Genomic DNA, 25632 nt, shown 5'->3' with positions numbered 1-25632 from the left:
AGAGCTAGCTGAAGGACAGAGAAAGTCAAGGAACACAACAAGAAAGCTGAGTTATCCCAGGTGCTTTTGTAGAACTTTCTGGAGAACTCCGTTCATTCTTTCTGTACACAAGTTCTTCTGCCAGAAACACCAGAAATCCTTCAAATTACTTTATTATCAAAGGAGTAGACTTTCGTTCATTCTTTCTGTACACAAGTTCTTCTGCCTGAAACACCAGAAATCCTTCGAATTACTTTATTATCAAAGGAGTAGACGTTCAGATCTTTTTTGTAGAGTCTTAATACAGCTCACTTAATACTAGCAATAGAATAATTTATTGTTATTCCACTGTAGCTTCAAGCTGCTCTGATCTCACAGGTGACATCACTTTAGGCAGAAGACTAGAGACTCTCAGTGGTCCCTTCCAACCCAAATGACCCTGAGATTCTAAGCTTAGGATCAACCAAAGCAGCAGCAACACAGCCCCTCCCAGCTTACTTAACAGGTCTGCTTTATGTCTTAAAGGAACTTCACGCAGGAAGAAAACTACAGGAACAAGTTAGTTGTCTTTCCCTATAAGGAACACTGATGTGGGGCAAAAGTTCTTTAATTTATACCAGATACACAACAGAAAGTCCAGGCAACGCTTCCAGAAACTATAAAGCCCTAATAAAACACTCTTCAGTGCAGCTGGCAGTGCCATAGCCTATCAGTAATAAAATGGCTGCTACAACTGTAACTGCACGTAAGCTGACAGACTGCTGACTAATGGCCTCAGCTTTCTTGGTAGAAAGTTTAAAGTCTGGCAAGAACCCACATCAGTCCTAGAATCTCTTCAGATTCAACAGCACGAACCTTTTGGGTGGTGTACAAGTGAACACACATTCAGGGTAACTTCGGAAGCCCCCCTGAAAATTTATAAACTAGTTTGAAAGCTTCTGGAAACACTTATAAACAAGAAAACAAAACAAACCAAGTATAAATTCCCTTTAGGATTCTATAAAAAGCCAGCAGACAATCACCATTTGTAAAGTTGCCCTATTTACACAAAGCTACAATAGGTTTCTAAAACATAAGGACAGTTTCTTAAATAAGTAAGAGCTACTTTTTCCATCCCTGAGTGATGTGCTTGGCTTTAAGGGTTGCATAACAGTTGTTTTGTGTGCACACACAGACTAGTTTTAAGTGTCTCCTAAGCCTTGCAAAGCCATTAATGCTAGGGAAACTTTAGGTATTTATTTTGCAACATTGCATTCAATGCACCTGCTTTATATTAAAGTCACATTTGCAAATCCCAAGAAAACTATTATCATTTCCTTTTTAGTTTTGCTGTTAAAATTTGGTTGAACATTCAACTCTCTGAATTGAAGCACCAATAGCTTCACACACCAGCACAACTAATGCTGAATCTGCTGCCAATTAATGTAAAAGCAAGTATGAACTAACACTACAAATAAAAACACACATGCATTTTCCCTTATTCCTCTCTAATTGAAGACAAGAGAACCTATGCGAAAGGGATGAAAGTTGGACTGGAAAACATGAATTTTGAAAATTAAAAAGTAAGAAATCGGGACAAAACCAATTAGCAAGCAGGAAAAAGAATCTGCTACTTTAATGGAAAGCAGTATGTTTAAGGTATCCCTCCATAGCTTCCTTTCTCTAGAAAGTCTCCAGAAAGTGTAGCTGCCAATTTGTGCCAGTTTTACTTTCATAAATCTTAAGATCCTGATCTTCAAGACATGATCATTACTAATTTGGCTTCAGTGGCGTTTTTATGCCATTTTTCTAATACATAAATATTTTGAATTATCTCACTTAAAGTTTAATTTGCATTTATACCTGCTCCCAACAAAAGCATTTGAAGATTCATTTCCACTCAACAGAACGTTTACTCTCCTGAACAACACCGTTCCTCATAAATGGGTTCCTCTATCTTTGCAGAAGGTTTTTTATAAGTTACAAAGCACTTGATTAAATGCTGAACAGGAACACTTAAGGCATGTGACAGTTTCTAGGATACTGTATAAGAACAGCTCTGTTAGTAAAACAGGGACACCAAGTAATTTTATTTAACCTAATTTTTTTCAAGTGTTCCACACAATTCATCCATAGCAAAGTCTTAAAGATCAATTTTGTACAAAGCTGCTTGTAAATTTGGGAAGCTATTTGATATTCCTCTCCCTTCTGTGTTTAACTTCCACTTGAGGCCATACAAGACATACACAACTTTTGAAAGGAGAAAAGCATTACTTAACAAGATTTCAGCATTTATTCATACAGCAGACAACTCTGACCACATAAAGATAAAAGCTCTAGTCCACAACAACGGGACATAAATCCATATTTAGGCGAAGATCAGTTTAGTTTTCTGAAGCATCCAATAAAATAATCATATTCTGTTTCCAGAAGAATTATTCTAAGCAATCGAACAGAGCAGAGAGCACGCACTGGTTTGAAATAAATCTATGTGATATTAACTGAACCACTGGTTATATAATTGGCAAGATCAAGAAAGTGGATGTGACCACCATAAAGAAGATGCATAAAGGACTGTTTGATTTATAACTTACCATAACAACGTTAGCTCCATTTTAGTAAGGCTATAAACCAAAATATTTATCTGGTTCCAGTATAGATAGGTACATCCTACTGGAAGTTATCTAAGCTGAAAGCACCAGTCTACCAATAACTCTAGAAAAAGCCGACATTTTTATTTAAAAAGAGTTCAAAAACCCAGAACAGTAGATCCCCTAAAAAAAGAAAAATCCTTTTTTGTTAGCAAATCCCCATTCACTTCTCAGGTGCACACAGAATCAACTTACCCTTTGTTTCTCTGTAAGGCTGGGCAAAGGGCGTTAAAGTAGGACAGGAACGATAACACATTTGAACTACTGTAGGACAGGGAGGTTCACTGAAATTGAAACAAGGTTGTGAACCCCTCCACACAAAAAAATACCTCCTCTGTCTTCTGAGCAGGGAACGCTGCTGCTGCCTTCAATTATCACAACCCAACAGAGGTCTTAAGGCACTGAAATTGTTCCTTTAGAAACTTTAACACATCGCTCGGTAATATTTACACCCATCCTGACGCTGCTCCTTTTGAGTGGAAGAACCAAAACGTACAACTTGTGAGGGTGTTCTTCACAGAGTCGCATCAGACCCAAAGTGTTGTAACGAACTGCCCACAACCCTCAGCTCAGCTCTCCCCAGCAAGTCCTGGTCAGTCTGGAGAAGGTCTGTGAGCAGTGCTTTGCGTCGCCCAAACCAACCGAAACACTCCCAGTAACTCCAGCAATCTTCACTGAAACTTCAGGGAAACGACATGACGTTGTAACTTATCTTTTCAAAAGGTGTTTGTCTCTATGTTTTTAACAAAGTTAATTTTTATTCCACCAGCAGAAGAAAACCTGTCGCTTTCCTCCCTAGAAATGCTCCAATCCTTTAAATCACACTTTGCACAATGTTGCTTCCCCGTGATAAAGAGCACAAGAGCTTTAACTTGTTCTTGAGCATCTAAACAATCGCTCAGAAACCCACACTACAAGAACAGCTAACAAAAGCAGAATTTCCCAGTTCCTTCTGCAAAGTTCACATAATCGTGGGTGTCAGTTAATGACATGATCAATTCAGATAAAAATTGAGACTTTGACTTCAGTGTTATGCATTTGGCCACACTAAACCCATAAACAGGCTGGTTAAACTCAAACAACTCTGAATATAGCCCCTGTATCACACACTCCCAACAGACATGAACTGAATTAGATATTCTATTTTGGTTTAAGCAATTAGTTGCCCTTTTTTTTTTTTTAATAGGAAGAAGGGAAAAGAAGGCACAATATCAGTATTACTGTCTCTTCCCAGTGACTGGTCTACAGAATTTTGGCTCAAGTGCAGCTCAGCCTGCTGGATAAAAAACCTCTCCAGAATCATGTATGTTCTGCATGCGATGCAGACACCTTCCTCCTCTTCTCCCCCTACTCAGCTCTTTTTAAGGAGATATGTAAGACAGAGATCACACTGTACAGTTTTAAATTCAAAACAATGATCTCCCGGGGCTATTAATAAACTGTGGGTGACAGGTCACGTTTTTATACTGGTCTCTCCCTCACTGGCTTAAAAATTGAGACGCAGATTTAACAAGTCATGGCACATACATACTTTGTAATCACAGACTGCAGAACTGGATCACAATCCAAGACTTTTTACTCCAGTATCATTTCTTCAACAGCAGGCAGATACGTGTTCCAGCACTAAGTTCAAGAAGTTAGCTGCATTAATGGATTATTGTCCATCCTCGATTTTTTTCAGGAAGCCATTTAAATTGCAAATAATGGAAGTTCAATAGCCTTCTACAGGATTTTTTTTTGCAGTAACTACCGCATGGAATTCCAAATATTGCCAGATTTTAACACCCACTTTCTTTTCATTATTTACTTAGATGACTGAAGCAACACATCCTGACAAAGCTAAATATGTGAAAGAAAGTATCTGTTCTGAATTTTGTTTCCTTCTGATTTTACTGAGTAAGTTCTTGTTCCCAGGAAGAGACAATGTTGTCTAACATTCCTTATACACACATTTCTCTATTGCTTACTAGAATAAGCAGTCCCGTCTTCTCAGTATTTCCATGGAAATTTTCAGCTGTCACAATTTTCACCATTTCTCTGAATTTCTTTGTAATAATTACTTTTTTCAGACCTGTATGGACACTTATAGAGGGATCTACTGATTCATACAATGCAATATAATTTACTCCTTTCTTGTTCCAAGTATTCTTCCCCATTCCATTTCTTACAATAAAAAAAAAATTAAGATTCAAGTACTGATTAATTAGGGCAGTCATCTACAGCAATCCCCTCTTCTTTCTGTGTAGTGGTTCCAAACTGATGCAAGTTTTTCCCTCCAGTGTGTGCCACCAAAAGGTTAGCAGGAAAACTCCTGCTCACTGAACTGGCATAACTGTATCTCTCAAGTTTCTTACAGTTGCCTCTTGCCTTGACACTTGGTCACTCAACTTAGTTCACCTTCAATTTCTGCTGCTTTTCTCATTTATTTCTCTTCCTGAAGCTACAGATCTACCACAGAACTATAAATTACCATATATTAAACTTAGTGGGATGAAAGCTATTTAAAGTTTTATTTACTGAGGTTATTCAATGGCACAGTTCATCAGTTTCTGTGGCCTCTAAGTTGTTACTTTCCTTGGAATTAAACCCTAGAACAATCTTTCAGATGCTTTACTACCTTTGTTCTAATCATGAAGTAAGCCATTTTTAGAGAGGTCAGCAAAAAAGCACGGACTAACGTGTAATTCAGTGTAACAGTTACTATTTGTTAATAAATTTGCAGCTCAGAGGCTTTACACTTAAAATTCGGAAGAACTCCTGAACACCATTTCAGCTTAATACTAAACTGCTCATTCCATCACCTCCAACACTTCATATTCCAGTAACACCACCTCCTAGTTATCACAACATCAATCCTTCCTTCCCGAGACACCATGTGATATAAAGGCAGAGGCAAATTAATCATAGTTTCTCAATAACAACCTCAACTGCTTTCTTCCAACCATCTACCATCATCTCCAATGCAGGTTATGCAATGCATGAACTGATGAGGTTAAGCCACACGTCACGGTAGGTGCACACAATCTCCATGTCCAACGATGACTCTAACCTCAATCTTCAGGAGGTTTTTCGAAGTAGTGTCTCTTACAAGCCACGGATTGACCTTTCTATATAACAGCCTTCTCTTTGGCAATGAGATTTTAGAAAAGATGCATGTAAATAGATATACTAACTTACACTTGGAAAGAGAAAAATAGCTGTGGATTTGCATGTGACCACACCTATGGAAAACTGTACAGCAAGTCACATGCAATAATATCAGATTTAGCCACAATATACTGACAGAACTGCAATATGAAATACTGTGTTCACAGACAGTTCAAAGACAGCTGATTAAACAGGGAACCTATCAAACTGAAAATCACCCCATGAAAATACCTAGATCTCTGGTACAGTTAGCAAGCCTTAGGACAAACAACTGTGGGAAAGTAAATGAAATACTGCAGGATATTTAACACACACAAATCATTACAAAAAATATATAACATACATAATCATGATTTAGGGACATGGTTTAGTGGTGGACTTGGTAGTGTCAGGTTAACAGTTAAGACTCAGTCATCTTAAAGGTCTTTTCCCAACCTAGATGATCCTATGAACATAGAACTATATATAGGCCATATATATACATGATCTAACACACGTACAATCATTAACACAAATCATTATATATATATATTGACACGCACACTATCCTGGTCATATCTGTTAAACAAGACATGGCACACTGAAAATATGTCAAGCTTGATTAAAGTACTTCAGTAATTTAGCTGTCTCCAAGAGGCTATTCTATTCACTCAGTGCCCTTACAGTTAGAGGGCAAGGCAACAAAGAATGTCACTCTTCCCTGCTTGTGAATATCGCCTGCTTTGTATAAAACTCTGCACTGGCAATTAAGATTTGCTTGATAAAACAGGATTTTTAAAACAGTATTCTTTGGAAAACAGACTCTAATAAATTATGAAAAACTGTTTTTGCTCTCCAAAGTGATTATTTCAGTTTACAAATTTTCTTTTGTGTATCTTATTTTCCAAACTTTGGCATGAATTTCCTACTGTGTTTGCCATGGTAACCAAGCAGCCTGAGCCTCTACTTGAAATTCTGTTTAACTGTTTAGTGTTGCATATTGATCAAGTTTCATTAACATCCTAATGTATTCCAAAGAGTGAAGCAAGCAATTCTCATACGGGAGGAATCACTTTATTAACTACTACAAACCTCAAAGGATGTTTGCTGTTGTTTAAGGTGGGAAGGTAATGGGGAAACTTCATTGCTAAAGATGTGCATAAATTGCTACCAAATAAAGAGAACGCATTCAGATGCGAGGAACAAGATACATTCACTATATAAGGAGTTACACTAGAACAGCAGAGTCTCCATTTGACACTATCTTCTCTCCTGTGAAGAGAGACATTCATGTCAGAAAGGAATATTTGTTCCAAGAGTGCATTTGAATGAGAAAGACAGTTTCCATACATTAAAGCTTGCATACCCTGGTGGAGAACTGTTCTGTTCTGGTGCAAGAGGCACCAGGTAACGGGGTAACTTACTTGAAGTTCTAGGATTAAAATCAGGAGGGCAAAGCCAAGCCACAGTTGCCAGCTTCTCCCAGTTCCCAATTTTAAGAAAAATGTTTGAAGAAAGATCTATCTCAAATACATGAATACAAAAACATCTGTTCTAAGCACATGGAATCTTTTCTAATTCCCAGAAAACATACTAAATACCTCAGCATACTAACATTTTACACAAAAGTAAGTAAAACTCAGATTAGGAAAACATGAAACAACACCTAAGGCTTAGTTCTTTCAGTCTTGCTACCCCAAGGGTCAGCTGGTCACCTCTTTTTATAATAAATTAGTGCACCCACTGTTGCCTGATGTCACTACTCAAGAAAATCTCATCCTTTACTCTACTTATGCTTAAAGAAAGGATGAAACATTTCTAAACTTCAATGCCTGCTATATAAAAGCAGGCTTACAATACAGAGAACCATCTCCAAGAATCTCCCCTACAAAACTACTGAGAAACCGTTACCATAAAACATAGTGTGCTCTTTCCATGACAGCTGCAAAGTCTTTCATTGGACTTCCAGTCTTTCACTGGACTTCACTGTGTCCAGCTCCTCAACATGTAATACTTCATTTCCTCTCCTGGATCTAAAAGCCATTAAGGTAACCTTAATGGGTACCACACAGATAGTTGTATTTGTATCATTATAAATATATTTTCTGCATTCTGTTCATCTGATTCAGCTCTAATGTGGTTCTGGATGAAATGCTTTGCCTCTTCTTAAAATTTATTGTGTACTTCCCAGAGAGTCTGTAGCCCATCACACCACGGTATTTTCATTATGCAGCCCAACTATTAGCAATAGCTCACACTGGTCAAAGAGGAGTATCCTTCTGAATTAATAATAAATTTTGCATGATTGCAATTCATGGGAGACCCTGCAGCGTCTCTCATACATCTAGGGAAAGTTGTTTATTTATTTATTCTCTCCCTTCTTTCTTCTCTTCTTCCTTTTAGAGCTTTAAGAAGTAGTGATTGCTTTGCTCAGCTAATTAAAATCATACTCTTCTTTCTCCAGTTTTACATTAGACACCATCTTCTCCTAGTAGCAGGTGTTGAAATTCATCTTCATCACATAAGTAACCAGAATTTCATACAGTACTAAAGCCTCCGTTTCAATGCCTTGTACAATGGCACTAAAAGACACTTCTTTATTTCTACTAGTAAACCTCACTTGATATATCTTTGAATTGCATTTTTCTCCTCCTGCCTTCAACAGCTGTATCACAAGCTGACTCAGCTTGTAATCAACATTACACTCTGGTTATCATCTTTTCAAAGTTTTCTGGCTGAAGCAAAAATTCCCTATGTATTTTTTTTCCACTTCTGTTACTGTTATCTGCTCGCTTCTCCTTATAAACTATTCTGATTACAACAGTGATGTCTCCCAAGTTTATTATGAGAATGTTGCCATCATATACGTGCTTTTACTTCTTTGTCCCAACATTACCAATGAAAATATTAAATGTTTCCAAAATCACTCCTTGAAGACCTCAACTTGAAGCTCTCTTCTCAACAGTTGCCGTAGTCCCTGTATCCAGTAAAGTATGTAAAAAGATTTCAAGAGCATTTTAATTTTATCCCCATTTCAGAACAGAATGAGTTTAAGGTTCTAGAGCTCTCTCAGTTAAAATATCTATTATACCAATCTAAAATTTCCAGTTCATATAAGGACATGAATTTGAGTTACAATTCTTCCCTGCTGCCAGAGCGGTACACTAGAAAGGCTGAGTACCTGAACTTCAAATAAAGCTGTCTATTTAATACATGTTATACATTAATGTTTTCCTGCCACAGGGAGACAATGTGTTACTTTAAGCAAAACAAAAAAATACTAACACAGAAGTCTACCACCTCAGAATTTCAAAAGCTAAACCTGAAAGTAACTCAAAGCATTTGAGAACTCTCATATGGTTTTTTTTTGTTGTTGTTGTGGTGGGGTAGGGGTTGTGTTGAGTAGCACTCTTGCATGTTTTTCTCTACCTAAAAACAATCAAGGATAAGCCTTTAAAAAATAGCTGCCTGTTGTTGGAGTAACAGGCAATCAAAGGGTTTTTAGCACAAGTTTTCACTGTTAGGAATATGGTGAATTAAAAAGCAACTGATTTCAGAATAGTAGTGAGCATACCAAATATTCACAGGCACTGACTCTCACATGCTGTGTAAAGAATATATCACCTTCTGTAAAGACTGGAATGCACTGAAGCACAAATTTTTGTTTCTTCACTTTTGAGGAACTGAGAAAATTAAGTGTACTGTAACAATTATCTCTTCCCTTAACTACACTTCATAATTAAGTTCTGCAAGGTTCACTTAAGATTTATGCTTAGTTAACTGTAAGTATTTTCTCAATAGTTACTATATAGTAAGCTATAACAGATTTGTAACTCTAAAGTAAAACAGTGATAGTTATCTTTTTGATCTCCTCCTTGTTTCTCATCCTCCAGCAGATCCTTTCATTTCCTCCTACTCCTACAGTCTAGTCTATGTTTACAATTGGTTATTCTTACCTCATTCAGCATTAAAAACAGGTGAGAAAAGACCGATTGTATTATTCAGATGAGCTGAACCAAGATACATATACTAAATGTAAAAAAAAAAATTAAAATAAGGATAACAGGCATGTAAATATCACATGGATTCCAAGTAAAACCACAGATTCCAGCACAATTCAGCAACTGTTCTCATTTGGTTCACAGGCTCAATTGGGATACTTATTAAACACTTAGTAAGTTACTTTCACTGGGAAATGGTTTAAATTGGCTCAGCTCTAAGTAAAACTGGTTAGAAAATTATACCTGTTAGAAGTACACTCATTTAAATTAGAGCTAGCAGGCTGTTTTCAGATGGCCACCAAAATATGGAACAAACTGGAAACATTGCATGACTTAACGATGGCGTCATCTCCGAGTTGTTCATCTCCTCCCCGTGCACACACACACACAGAAGTTACCTGACCTGTTGGTCTAGTGTTCTAGTCAGTCACACCTTCAAAGCAATTACTTTCACTTTAGCTTTGAACCTTAGATTTTTTCTTCTCTAAAACATTTGTATGGGTTTGTTATAATATCAGAAAAATGCACTTCAACAGTGCACGCACGCCTATCAACAGCATCCTTTGAGGCTTGCCAGAGACAGAACTGCTGCTTTTGGGTTTTTTTCCTTGCAAGTGATCAGAAATCCAAAGTATCCTTAAAATACATCAAACAAAATTAAACTCCCTGTTGAAAGACTAAAGCTGCTGTGGCTTCATCACTGAAATAGTTCAAATTTCATTCCTTCTAACTTTAAAATATCAAAATATAGTAACACCCAAAAGTTGGCTTTACAAGTGTGCTTTATGGCAAAAAAACCCAACACCTGCAGTCTCTTGACAATTCCCTAACCTTTTCCAATTTTAACAGTGAAGCTTAAAGTAGAATATTCCTCTATTTAAGTGTATCTAAAAGTATCGAAACAAACAAACCAGAAACTTTAAACATACAAAGAACAAATAAGCAAAAGCCTGACCAGTTCAGGGAATTGGCATCAGGACTAAATTTTATTAATTGATTTACTTGAAAGTTGAAAGCTTCTAAATGATCATTATTATTAAATTAGAGCAAGTTCATGTTTATGTAGACTTGTCACTAGGTAGAAGTGAAGCATAAATTCATACTGCACAATACTATAACTCAGTATAGCTCCATTATACCAAATAACATACAGGCAAGTAGTAGTAGGTTGAGTTTCCACCGTTCTACCACCCTGATATTTATCTTTGAAAGTTTTCCCGATCCCCTTTTCAGCACGTAAGAGCTCAGGATTATCTGTTGCTATAACAAAACCATGTTTTAGTCCAACAGTGTAAATGCACTGCTTGTAAGAAAAAAAATATCTGTTACAGAAAAGCAGTCTGAATAATTGTACCCTGCATTGCCCTGTTGCTATAGAAACTTATTTCACTGTCGCAGTTAATTGTTAATCAATTTATATTTTTTCATTACAAAGCTCAATAAGAGTCAAATACAACACAGTAATGTCTTCCAGCAACTCAGAATTATGTCTTTTCTGGCTACTGTTGGATTTTGCAAGCCCTACAGGAATGCTGGACATTTTTGATACAGTGTTTTTATTAAGCCCATAATTCCATCATGTTGTGGCATGTTAAGAAAATATTACTAGAACAAAGCCCTAATTACTTTTGTACTAAAAATAAGATGTAACTGGCTGTTATTCTAAGAGCCCCAGAACAGTCCTACAGAAGTTATGAGAATAAATTATCGCCCAGAATTAGGCCCCTTGATTTATGCTTTTTATGGTCATATTTAGTAACAGACAGACAAAATAGCATATTTGTCTTAACTCTTGTCCTGAAGTTGTTAATTTGCAATGCATCTTCCTTCTGGGGCTGCAGACATTTAAGGACCCAACCCAACAAAGCAATGCTACAGAACAACAGGAGCACAGGCTACTAGAAAACAAGTATCAAGGACCAAATCCCTAAAACAGACACACTGCAAAGAACCCAGATTTCCCAAAAATTCCATATGTACAAGGTCTAGGATATCACCTTGTCTGCAAACCAGAATCTGCTTCAGAAGTTTTAGAACAAAAGGCAGCATGTTCTAAATTTCAGCTTTCCCAATAGCCTCATTTTAAAGTAAGCAAAGTATTAAGATATTTTAAGTAACAGCAAGTGCTGACGGTTTCACTGGTACATATATTACAAGCTAAAAAAAAAAAAACCAAACCAAAACAACCACCTTTTGCCTGCTATTAATCACTTTCTTTAAAAATTATCATTAAAGGGCTAAAGGCGTTTAATGTACAAAATAGTCATACAACATTGTCTCTTTACTCAGGCTGATTTTTCTCTCAAGAACAGGAGGGAATGATCAGACTGTCTATTGTCACCTGCTGATCCACTGAGTAACTGCCCACATCTCAAGTGTTTTGCTATAGGTCCTAACAGAAGCTTATATGAGGGCATAGAACTGAACACAGGCTACTGACAGAACACAGCCCAGCTATTAAATCATCCCTCCCATTGATATGGGCACACTATTATGCATACTAATATGCATAATATGGACGCTAGGGGTTTCTGCTGTCAAAAATAATCACACCTTTAACCAGCACCAATATCAGCAGGTTGTCCAAATCTAAATTTTCCTTTATATCAACTTGCACTGGAAGTGCCAGGGCTGCAAGACACCTACTAATCAGAGGTGATACAAATGAAGGGGTTCCAAACGACTGAAGAGAAAGCACAGCAAAAATGTTTTCTAGCATTACAAGACTGCACTTCTCCGAGCACTGATCTTAATAGCAGTTGCCTTTGTCTGTCTCTCTTATGTACAAGCAAAGCCTTTATCAATTTAGGACTAAGAACCAGCCCAAAGGAGAAGGACATGGGGTGTTAGTGGATGAGGAGCTCAACATGAGCCAGCAATGTGTGCTGGCAGCCCAGAAAGCCAACAACATCCTGGGCTGCATCAAAAGAAGCACGGCCAGCAGGACAAGGGAGGTGACTCTGTCCCTCTACTCTGCACTTGTAAGACCCCACCTAGAGTACTGTATCCAGCTTTGGAGCCCTCAACACAGGCAGGACATGGACCCGTTGGAATGGGTCAACCAGGAAGGACATGGACCCGTTGGAATGGGTCAAACAGAGGACCATGAAGATGATCAGAGAACTGGAGCACCTCTCCTATGAAGACAGGCTCAGAGAATTGGGGTTGTTCAGCCTGGAGAAGAAAACGCTCTGGGGAGACCTTATAGCAGCCTTCCAGTACCTAAAGGGGGCCTACAGGAGAGATGGGGAGGGACTCTTTATCAGGGAATGTAGCGATAGGATGAAGGGCAATGGCATTAAATTGAAAGAAGGGAGATTTAGATTAGCTATTAGGAAGAAATTCTTTACTGGGAGGTAGGTGAGACACTGGAACAGGTTGCCCAGAGAAGTTGTAGAAACCCCATCCCTGGATGGGGCTTTGAGCAACCTGGTCTGGTGGGAGGTGTCCCTGCCCATGGCAGAGGGGTTGGAACTTGATCTTTGAGGTCCATTCCAACTCTAACCGTTCTATGATTCTATTCTATGACAATACACAGACCAACCAGATCAATGCCAGCCCAATGTCTTTGCAAAGGGGGTTACCTGTTGCTCAGAGGGAAGAGACGTGCCTGCTGCTACACCCCAACACAGAGTTAGAGCAGCTACACAAGCTGCCTCTGGGCTGCTGCAGGAACTTCATCGACAACGAGCACTTTGTTACTCTAACAATGAGGAAAAGTATGAATCATCTTGAGCATCACTCAAGGCAGCTTCATCTGGGCATCTATTCGAGTCCTTCAGAACAGTTGTTTGCCCCATCTCTCTGATTCTAAAGTGCTAACGTGTGCCCACGCTTAACCGTCCCCGATCAGTCTAGTGCATTTATAGAGGCTGCATTTTGGCTAAAACACAGAACTACGCTTGAACAGTCACTTCATTGGCACAGAGTCTATTCTGCCAACACTGTTAGAAGGTTGGAAACTTCATCTATAAAAAAACAGCATCTTAAAACTTTGCAGGTGTTTGCTAACTGTGCATGAGAGACAGAAGTTATTCTGCAGAAGGGACCACAGTTTCACTGCTGGAGGGAGCCCATCCCCACGCGTTAAACTGATGTGAACATACAGAGAGTTTCCTTTAGGGGGGATAAAGCTTAAGATCACATTCTGAAGTAACAGCAAGATTTTGCTAGAAGTCACCTGTTGAGATATATAGCTAATGCTATTAAACAGCAATAATTCCCTAGTCAACCCCAGCATCTTTCTTTTACAAGCTCCACCCATTATTTCTGAAAGTCTTCCTTGGGACAAAACTCCCCTGGATCAATCAGCACACTTAAAAAAAAATATAAAATTATGTGGTTATTTATAAGCAAAGGAGTAATAATTTGAACTGACACATACAGACACATGCAAAATGGGCTAGACCTGTAAGACAGGTAAGAAATACTGCATTCTGCAGTACACACGGTATCAAACTTCAAAAGTGGTATTGCCTAACCATGCAACTACACCTGTTTTCACAAATTATTTTTTAAAGATTGATGCTCCTGACACACTAAGTAGCTACTGAAGGTCTCTGCACCTTACTATTTAAAAAAAAAAAAAAAAAAGGGAAAAAAAGGCACTAAGCTCTAGAAATACTTTCATTTAAAAAGAAAGTCTGAAAAAAATATATCCAGCTTTGCTATATAGATCCTAGTAGGAAATAAAGGTGGAAATCTGAAGGAAAATGCAGACTAAGCCTCTATCTTTGGCTTCACAATACAGTATTTACAGTTGATAATAATACCGTTGATTTAATGAGGTAGTACTTGCCATTCAGACCACGAAATTATGCAAATCTAAACTATAATTTAAATATTATAAACATTATTTTAAAAAACCAACGTTGCATAACTGTCTGTAATAGTGAGGACAGTAACTAATAGAAAATCAGAAAAATCAAGACAACAACAACAACAAAAAAATACAACAACTGACAAAATTTCATTTCAATGATAGCTTCAAACTTTTAGAAGTGTCGTGCTCCAATATCCGCCTCAAATCTAAAGAAAATTTGCACAACTTCTACAGATGTCTTAGTTACAAGAACTGTGACCAAAACAAAATAAAATCCTTAGAAAGGAACTGTCACAGTTAAAATATGACAAGATTATGACTTGTAGGATTATGTATTTGTTATGGTTACATTTGTAAGTGTCAGGAAGAGAAGACATTTATGTTAGTCAGATTTACTGAGTTAGCCTTGTGACTGTGCAGGCTAAAGCATCCTTAAGGCATCATTCCAATACATTATTTCAGACTTGTGGATTTTTAACGGATAGTTTCAATATATATTGGCACCCGTTCAGTCTCCTGCTGTCATTGCTCGCCCTTCCTTTAGTTGAAAGGGAACATTAAAGCCATAAACTGGAGTCCTGTAAATTTTACATGGTATCAGTTTCCTGACAAAATGTATGCAAACTTCCTGTAAGATCATAAGAATTACTTTTTTTTTTATATTCCTAGGAGACTGGGGATAATGAAGTTTGTTCTTAACATCCAATCTTTTCTGCCTACTCCAGGCCATTTTTAAGTTAAAGTTCTTGCTTAGCCTAGCACTTATTCTAATACAGCACTTCACATTCTCTTAGGTGCACAAAAATTAGGCATTATTAAACCAAGAACTGCTTAGTACAGCCATCTTCCAATTCTACATAGAGTTAAAAATGAAAAAAAAAAAAAAGAGTATTATTTCTTTGACCATTACAGTCACATGAGAACCTTATGATTAACTCATGAAATTAAAGACTGATTATAGTTGGTAAACCAAAACTGAAATCAATTTGCAGAAAGTATCTATTAGAGATCTATCATTCCATTATGAACAGCTTTACTGAATAATGCAAGAGAAAAATCCCAGCACAAGTTACGACACCGTCACTGGAAAGATTTCAATTGTAGCGGCTGGTGGTCCTGCCCACAAAGACTACGGGCTACATCTAGTCTACCAACACTCTGCTAAACAGAAGCCGGAATAAGCAAAAGCAGCTGATTTATTTTAAGTTACAGGGGACAAGAAATGCAGATTTTAGACGATGGAAGAAGACATGGACAGTGCGATAGAGTGCAACCTCAGCAAGTCTGCCAATGACACCAAGCTGCGCAGCATGGGCGACACGCTGGAGGGAAGGGATGCCATCCAGAGAGACCTGGACAGGCTTGAGAAGCGGGCCCATGCAAACCTCATGAAGTTCAACGAAGCCAAGTTCAGGGTCCTGAACCTGGGACATGGCAATCCCAGGCACAAATACAGATTGGGCAGAAAATGGCTGGAGAGCAACCCTGAGGAGAAGGACTTGGGAGTGCTCGCGGATGAGAAGATCAACATGAACCAGCAGTGCGCGCTGGCAGCCCAGAAAGCCAACAACATCCTTGACTGCATCGAAAGAAGCATGACCAGCAGGTCGAGGGAGGTGACTCTGTCCCTCTACTCTACACTTGTAAGACCCCACCTAGAGTACTGTGTCCAGCTTTGGAGCCCTCAACACAGGAAGGACATGGACCCGTTGGAATGGGTCCACCAGAGGGCTGTGAAGATGATCAGAGGACTGGACCACCTCTCCTATGAGCACAGGCTCAGAGAATTGGGGTTGTTCAGTACAACATCCTGGGCTGCATCAAAAGAAGCACGGCCAGCAGGACAAGGGAGGTGACTCTGTCCCTCTACTCTGCACTTGTAAGACCCCACCTAGAGTACTGTATCCAGCTTTGGAGCCCTCAACACAGGCAGGACATGGACCCGTTGGAATGGGTCAACCAGAGGACCATGAAGATGATCAGAGAACTGGAGCACCTCTCCTATGAAGACAGGCTCAGAGAATTGGGGTTGTTCAGCCTGGAGAAGAAAACGCTCTGGGGAGACCTTATAGCAGCCTTCCAGTACCTAAAGGGGGCCTACAGGAGAGAAGGGGAGGGACTCTTTATCAGGGAATGTAGCGATAGGATGAAGGGCAATGGCTTTAAATTGAAAGAAGGGAGATTTAGATTAGATATTAGGAAGAGATTCTTTACTGTGAGGGTGGTGAGACACTGGAGTAGGTCACCCGAGAAGTTGTGGAGGCCCCATCCCTGGAGGTGTTCAAGGTCAGGCTGGATGGGGCTTTGAGCAACCTGGTTTAGTGGGAGGTGTTCCTGCCCATGGCAGAGGGGTTGGAACTCGATGATCTTTAAGGTCCTTTCCAACTCTAACCATTTTATGATTCTATGATTCCAAGAAGGACTGCATACACATTTGGACTTACAAGTGGGGTGAGGTAAGGAAGGAAAAAGACTTGATCTCTGAGAAGGACACCACAGAATATTATTACATTAACTTACAGTATGGCACATTTAATGTTAGCTTTTAGTTTCCTTAAGCTTTCCACAAAGACAACGGCTTTATTAGGCAGTATTGACACTAAATGGTACCATTTTCTAATAGTAATTTGTCCAAGTGTATCAACTCCTAGACATGACAACTGGGCAGTAAGTGGCCTTTGGATACATGTGCTTCAAAAGAAACTATTTCAGATGTCTCCCTTTAGCCAGAGAACTACAATACCTCAAACTAGGGCATTAAATTTTATTCTAGAATGTCAAACAAGAAAATTATGGCTTGCAGTCCTCTCAGAGATGGGTCTTGGCAATGCTTAATTAGAGTTTGAGGCATCTTCAATGTATGTTTTAACCATTAACAGTTAACTATTTAATTGTTTTGCAGACTGTCAGATATCAAAGCATAATGCAAATTCCTTGTAATTTAAGCATATAGCACAACCCTTTTGAAACTGTTCTGACAAAGTAGGCCCATAAAACCCACTACAGACACAGAAGTGTTGGTTACAAATTACCATTATTTGCATTTGTGAAGCATTATGACTAAAATTTTGTCAGTCTGCAAAGAACAAGTACCACAATAAATGGTTTTACACTAATTTAAATTACCCAACTGAATCAATGTAAGTGCAGTATTACTACAAATACACTTCAACACAAAACAAAAACCAAATTATACCCACAGTGGCAAAACCCCCTCAACCACACACACAAATTAATTGCCTATAAAATACTGCACACTAATCCGGGGGTTTGGCCAGTAGAGTTTAGCATTCACTCTCAAACATGCCGAGGGTAAATGATCCATTACCTCAGAGAGCAATCCTTCAGAGAATATACTGCAATAGCTTACTGAAGTCAAACAGTTGAGATATAGGCCTGAAGTGCAGACTAGAAGTACAAGCACTACTGACTAATGCCACCATCTACAACTCAGAAGTAGCCCCCAGATAATAATCATCTTGCAAGCTCCATCAAGTGCAAATATTTCGTTCTCTTCCACAGCAAGAAACATTTAACAGTGTAACAGCGTCGTTTTAAAGCAGCTTTTTAGTCTTTCCCCTTAATCGAGCCATTCCCACTTGTTCTGCATAAGCTTTGCAGAATTAAACACTTAAATCTACCTTTAATCCTGTAATCTACATTGTATCTTCACTATTTCCTTCAGAAATGCCATTGAAGGAAAGAAGCTACCAAAACAACCACACCCTTCAGAAAACTCTACAGGAATATTTTGTAACATGTCTCGGTAGTCCTTAGTACAGGCCAGCTAGAATTAAGAAAGAAAACATCTGTCTACATCATAAAACTCGACCAGGAAGTATATCCATCCATTAAACATTTGAAACAAATTTCCAAGAGACTTCCAAAGTCTTTCACAAGCACAGATCAACAGGTGAAGTACTACTGATCTAGCCACAATACCTCCACAGGACTGGCGAATCCAGTCCCAACATAACAACTACCTTCTACAAGATGTAGAAGAAAAAAACCTCAGCAACAAATTAAGAGATTTATTGGAAAAAAAGAAATCTACACCACCATTTGAAGAGGGATACCACACCTGAAAAACATGGACTACATAAAGTCATGCAGCACAGAAAAATTCAGAGTATTATCCCAGTTGCAGGATGGCACCAGATAGCTTTGAGAAAAGCTCTGCTGGCTTTACCCAGTACTTCCATTAGCCACCTTTGCCCATCATGTCTTTGACAGTAAGAGTGATGTCTGTATCCGGGACAAATATTTAAATGCAGAACACTTTGTAGCAGAACTCAACAGTCATAGCAGTAAACCTTTCAGTTTCAAAGTATCAAAGCCACTGAAACAAAATAGACTGTAAAGCACCTAGACAAAGGTGAAAAAAGCACACAAGCTAAACTTGCCAAAAGCAAGCACCAAATGAATCTAATTGTCTTCTGAAAAAATAACTGGACTAGAGGAAAAGGTTAGCAGCAAATGCAACACGTGGTTTTTAAGTTCCATGAGATACTTCTGTTAATGACTGAGAGTACACATGAAATTCATGAGTGTCCATGGCAGGGGGGTTAGAACTCGATGATCTTTAAGGTCCCTCCCAACTCAAACCATTCTATGACTCTATGCCATCAAGGCTGGAAGGATGTTTTTTGTGGTATGCAGCACTGAACTGGAAATCAAAACGCTCTCTAATAAACTTAGTCGAGTAAAAGTCAATGAAAATGCTACATGGCATTTATAAACAACAACAACAACAACAACAATCAAACCATGGATAAAAATGGAGAGAAAGCAGCAATATGACAAGAAACGAGTCAAGTGGGTCAACAATATGAACAGGATGCAAAATGTCAACATTATTCAATATGTTAGTGAGACTATTAGAAGGCAGACACAGCAGGCAAGGATTCCCCCTTAACTTCTGCACAGTGGAAGCGCTACATCTAGTTTAGGTACCACAAATGCAAGATAATAGAAGCCAATATAGAGAACAGCAACCAAACATACTGAACTCAAGATGCGAAAAGAAAGGTTAAAAGAACTAGATTTATTTACCTTAGGAAAACTGAGAGGACAAACTAACAATTTTTCAAAGATGTAAAAGTCAAAGGCAATAATAACTCTTCCCTGTGCCCACAGTAAACAAAAGCATTTAGCCTGATTTTTTTCCCTTGAACAAGAAGTTCAAGAAGGAAGGGGGAAAACTAAGCACCAAAACAAGTGGAGGGTTTCAAGTCCACAGGGGACCATGGAATTCTTGTTCCTGCAAGTTTAAGAACTGGTCACAAAGATGTTGGTATACTTTCTGCTGCTTCAGCATTTTTATAGCTCATATATGCTATTAAAATATACTTTTTTTTTTTTTGGAGCCCTGACACAGCTTAGTGATGTCTAAATATACAGTAACATAAACTCACCTTCCCACCACATCTTGAGAAAGTTTGACGGTTTTCTCCACAGATTCCAGTTTCCAGCCCAGAATTGTCTCTCAGTACCCTTCTCAGAGCAATATATTAAGCACAGTACCAAAAGCCACCCATTATCATTCTCTTGTTGAACAGCCTATAGAATGAAAGTCACCACACCAAGGATAACACTTCCCAACCACACAAAGAATCCGGTATCAAGCCAGTCATAAAAAAAGGTAATTTAGAGAACTGCAAAGAAGGAAGCCTACATGTCATCAGCATTTTTACTGATAACTAGGAACTTCCAATATGTGAACTCTTAATAAAGAGGATTAAATACGCGATTACTTTCATTCTAGTACAAATACAATTATTTCTAAGCCACTTGCTCCTCATAAGGTTAAAAAGATAGTCAACATTCTGCCCTCCAAACCTCTGCTAACCTCAGCTTACCACCAACATATATTTCTATCCCAATACTATTATAACATAATATAATATTCTATAGTTATTGATAGGCTGATGCTTTAGGTAGCTGCAGAAAAAAGTAGAACTGAAGACAAAACCTCTTTTCATGAGAAAGAGGTTTCAAAAAAATGAAACAACCAATGGTGGGGAAGTCTGCCACACATTAACAAAGAGAGTAGGTAGCCAGAATTTAAATACAATAAAAAAAGCTTAGCTTATTACATTACATTAAACTACACAGTCAAATTTCATAACTTCCCAATACGTTATGTAAAAACTAAGACTATGTACCTTGTGACACTATTGCTAATGTGTACCTGTATATGACTATTGCAGTGACAGCTGCAGACCAACTTGCCCAGAAACCTTTATAAAATACAGAGAATACATTAATTATCATATACAGTTTCTTAAAGGAAAACGCACTAGCTTCCTAGTAGAAAGGGAACAAAATTGATAGTTAATGTCAGCAACAATCTAGAAAGCCTTGTTTTGTCAGTCATTCCTAAGGCAAGGAAGATGAGACAGCGCTCTCCTTTTCAAGACTAATGAATCAACTAATAAATCATTTTGCAAAGCTAGCCATAAACTATATTAAAGCCCCCCAAGACTATCTTGTAAGCAAGAATCAAGTGACAGCCCTCACTCCTGATTTGGGGCTGCAGGAAAAGACAATCATCCAAAGCATCAATGCATCATAGTCTGAGCAATAACTTTCGAATTATTACCTTATAACTCTACTCCATGAAGAAGCAAACCCCTAAAATAATAGAAAAGGCTTCCTGTAACACCTATAACTCGCTTAGTCAAAATTAAGTCAACTATCTGCCAAGAACAGATCATTCAGAATGTGACTTAAGGCTGAAACTTTATTCACGTGATACCTCAAAAGGCAGTGGATCCAATCTGGCAGCCCAGGCCACTGAAGGGGATAGCTTTGTTCCTTTCCCTCCCTCAGCCATTTCTTTGCTCTCACTGTGACTACTAACATCTGACCTCAAGACGAGACACTTCAACTCATCAAATCAAGAGAAAATCTGCCCAGAAAGACAGCAAGTATTTCACTGCTGGTTTAGCAAGCTGAACTAGCTCAACCAGAGGCTGAGCACTGCCAAAGACAGCAAGGAGACAGGAGCACACTGACAAGAGGATACTATACTGCTAGACCATAATTTTCAGCTGTCACTAGATCAGTTGAGTTCATGAAAATTTTCCCCTTCTCATTAACAAGAGCTCACTGTACACATTTACCCTTAAAGCCAAAGTTAAGGAGGACTGAAAGGGAAAGCCCATTGACACTCAGTACAGTTGAGAATAATTATATACTTGCGTAAGTAAAGCAACCACATTTCATTCCACCACAGCTTAATTTCTCCTTACTGAACTACAGGTTCATTTTTATTTTTTTCATGCATCCAAATCAGAAAACAGCAGTTTTCTGGAAGCCTCATTACCTTATTAACACAAAGAGCCCTGCATAAATTTCATTATTTAAAAAACCATAATGTACTGGCATGTGCTTTCTACGGCAGGGAAAACATGGAAACATGTTAACATGTTTCAGGGTAATGGTAAAGTTTAGGAGTAACATAGAAACACGAAACAGTAAAAACTCAGCTTCTTTTTTAAAGAGGCAAAAAATAAAGTTGGAAGAAAATACTTCTTCACTTCAAAAAGTCTCTAAAGACAGCTTAAAATGCTGTCCCAATGTCTCTTTTGTCTCTCCACCAAACTACTATCATTGTCTATTCGTACTCACATCTCCTAGACACTAGACATAACTTTTCAACCAAGTTTCTTGGAAGAAGGATCAAGGTTAAAGAAACATCCCTTGTAACATTTTTAATTTATATAGGCTAAATATGCCAAATGGAACACATCCATTAGCAGTCTACTTAAAAAGATGACTTACAAACTAGATGTAGCAGATAAATCCTGAATACATTGTAAGGGAAACTAAAAGAAGAAAGGTTTGCATCCCTTTCAAGTGGGATCTTTGACTCAATATTACATTATTTATTCTTAAGTGTCACTCATGGCTTAAGTGTGACTCTTACTTGATGTGTACTGATCTGCAATGGATTACCGATGCAAGAATTATCTCAGTATCTAACAGACACAGTTATTTAAAATAAAGTCCTGATTGTTCTTTCACTCATTTTAGTAAAAATATAGCATTTTCTTAGCAAGAAAAGAGGTGGACTATAAAAAAATAAAAAAGATTAAAAAAAGACAAAATCATAGTTACCCGATATATACACAAAACAGCTTCACTAAATTCAACTCATACTCTAATATCCCTTAAAAAAAATTCCCCAATTACCTTAAGACTATAATTTCCATTTTGGCTAAGGGATACTTAGATAATTATGAACTAACAGTTAAAACTAAAGTTATTAGCATCTCTATATGCAGGGATCACCAATACAGAGGTCTTCAACAAATAAAGCTCCTCCCCACCTTCTACTCCCAAGAACAGGAGGGCATGCGGAGTTTGATAGTTTGTTTTGTTTAAGGCAGAATTATATACTGTCAATTTAGGTAACAAAGCACTCTCCCTTTTATAACAGCCACAAGATACAGCTTCTGATTCTGAAAAGCTCAAATAATCAGTTGAAAGACTGTGAGGCTGTTCTTATATCAATTTTGTACATAGACAAAACAGTGACTTCCAATTGAATAGTTTCAAAATAAATTCCAAAGAAGCAAGTATTACAAGCTTAAGACAGACCATCGTCCCCATTTTCCTTTAAAGCATTTTCCTTAAGTGTGTTTCAACCTATTTCTGCTCTTTCTCTAGGTTAACTTTACTAAAGTTAACATATTATACATACAGAATATACTGTATATTTTAAATTGTTAACACTGTAAAAGGTCATTGAAATTAATTCTGTTCTAAGAATGCATACGTTTTACACTACTCAGAGCAAAAAGCATTTAGCACTGTAACAGGTATGCCTCAAAGCTCACAAGTTAACAATCTGACGAACTAAAATCTTCTCAGTTGTTGTGTATCACACCAGCAGCTTTTAGCATCCAAACCCAAAATTAAAATACTCAGCTCAAAGTGATTTTTATAGTTTGAAAAAGTTATTCAGTTCCCTATTTACTATGAAGTTCCAGGCTTTAGATTTTTATTTTCAGAAGTGTGGCAAGAGATGACTAAGGCAACTTACAAGAATCACATGTACCATTACTAAACTACATAAAGGCCTGCTCTGTGATCTGAGAGAACTCTGTAGTTACTTTGTACAGAAAGAAACAAACATAAGATATCATAATCCAAACATGGTACTAATTTAGGATACAGATTTTCAGAAATATTGCACACACAATACCTTGTAAAGATAGCAACTGCTCACAAATAGCATTTGTTATTTGATACAAAATACTCATCACATGCTTAAGGATGCTATTGTCCAAGTATTATTTAAAACGTAACTAGATTATTAAAATTCATTAAAAGGTGAAACTAAATTCCATATGCACACTTTTCCATATAATTATACACGATATATCAGATCTGTCAAATCCCAGTCAACAGATAACCACATAGGCACATATTTATTCTCCAATTGGTGCTTACATTTTATACAGAGGAGGAGTGATATGGGCACTAGCTTAGGACATAACAGATTCAGGTATAATTCCTTGCTCATCTACAAACTTCCTGCACAGCCTTGCACACCTCACTAGTTCTCTGTGCCTTCTTCACACATGGTGGGCTAAGAGCAGTAAGATTTCAAGGTACTCACATTACGACAGCTGAGTCCTAAGTATGTAAGATAACGAACACCCACTTTTTGAAACATAAACCAGAAAGCTGACAATCATTGTATCTCTGTTTACATATATTAGGAGTGAAACATGTTCACTCAGCATGACAAATTCAGAATCCTTCTCTAAATCCCTTAAAATCAAGGACCTTAAGAAACAACAAGTAAAAAGGGTTTGTTCATAGATAAGGTGACCTGAGACATCAAATGCACACACTGTCCTGCATCAAAGCATGACAGGTAAAGAGTCTCTCTCAAGTGCATCAACCGTTCTTTCCTGTAAAAACAACTTTCTCTATGTTAATTATTTGACATTTAAAACTCAGCTCATTGGGCAGCTCCCATTTAGAAACAAACCTAAAATCAGTCCACACTTCAGAGTCACAATAAAGGCCTAAAATTACAGTGCACACTCAAGCCATTCAGTCAAAGCTGGAAAGATCCTGGAAACAGGGATCTGACACCACCACAATCACAACAAGCATTAGTGTCCAGCAGACTCAGACCTGAAGCAGCAGGTGAAGGAGGCCCAGGGTTGCCTTGCCAATGGAAAGCCAACCCTCATTCCTGCAAACCAAGGAGGGCTCAACAATCGCATCCCTCCCAAGGGCCCCGCACACACACCCTACTGTTGGTGACACCGTATTTGACGTAGCCCACTAGCAGTGAGCCAGCGCCGGTCCCCTCACACAGCCCTCCGGCCCAGGCCTACGCTCCCCCGCCCCTCACCGCTATCCCACAGGCCAGTTAATCGGGAGAGCGGCTGCCGCCCCAGCCACAACCGGGACACAACCGGGATACTGCCAGCCCCGAGGCGGCCGCGGGGAGGAGAAAGGGGGGGGCCGAAGGAGAAGGCGGCCCGGCGGGGCGGCCTCTGCCCCCCGCCCACGGCGCAGCCCCCCGCGGCGGGGCTCCCACACCCCACCGGCAGCCGGCGCCAAGCTCCTGCCACTCCCCCCCCCAACCCAGCGGCCGAGCCCCGGTACCTTGCGGACACCCTTGTAGATGTAGAAGTAGAGCTCCCGGCCCACATTGAAGCAGAGCCGGTCCCCGTTGCCGCTCTGGTCGTTGACGTTGACGAAGGAAACGCGGACCGGGTTAGAGCCCTGCGAGTTGAAGGGCACCCGGTTAGGCCGGCTGTACTCCGAGTGGCTCAGCAGCTTGTACAGCCCCTCCCGGGTGGTGAACTGGGTCTTAATCTCGTTCATCTCCTTCCCTCCTCCCTCCGCCGCCATCTTGGAAAGGAGCATTCATCCTGCCCCAGTGCCCGGATGTAGCGCCACTGCGCAGCCGCCGCCGCCGCCGGCGCTCGCGCGGCCCTGCGCGGAGGCGGCCACGCAAACGGCGTAAGGGGGAGGAGCGGCGGCGCCTGTTTACGGCGCCTCTGCGCATGCGCCCGGCCGCCTTGCCCTTGGGCGGGCCCTC

At 39.1% G+C, this 25632-nt stretch overlaps 1 protein-coding gene across 3 annotated transcripts in view; it reads right to left on the bottom strand.

The window, feature by feature from the left end:
- The window catches only part of WDR20 (WD repeat domain 20), a 48270-nt gene extending 22795 nt beyond the window's left edge, over positions 1–25475 (bottom strand). For all 3 annotated transcript variants that reach the window (XM_014957501.1, XM_014957503.1, XM_014957502.1), the window contains exon 1: positions 25194–25475. In XM_014957501.1, coding sequence (XP_014812987.1) covers positions 25194–25457 — 264 coding nt within the window. In that variant the 5' untranslated portion in view covers positions 25458–25475. The remainder of the gene's footprint in view (positions 1–25193) is intronic.
- Between the last annotated feature and the right edge of the window lie 157 nt (positions 25476–25632).

This window comes from Calidris pugnax, unplaced genomic scaffold, assembly GCF_001431845.1.
Source record: "Calidris pugnax isolate Ruff unplaced genomic scaffold, ASM143184v1 scaffold211, whole genome shotgun sequence".
NCBI classification, from domain to species: domain Eukaryota; kingdom Metazoa; phylum Chordata; class Aves; order Charadriiformes; family Scolopacidae; genus Calidris; species Calidris pugnax.
This window is presented reverse-complemented; position numbering and strand designations above follow the sequence as displayed.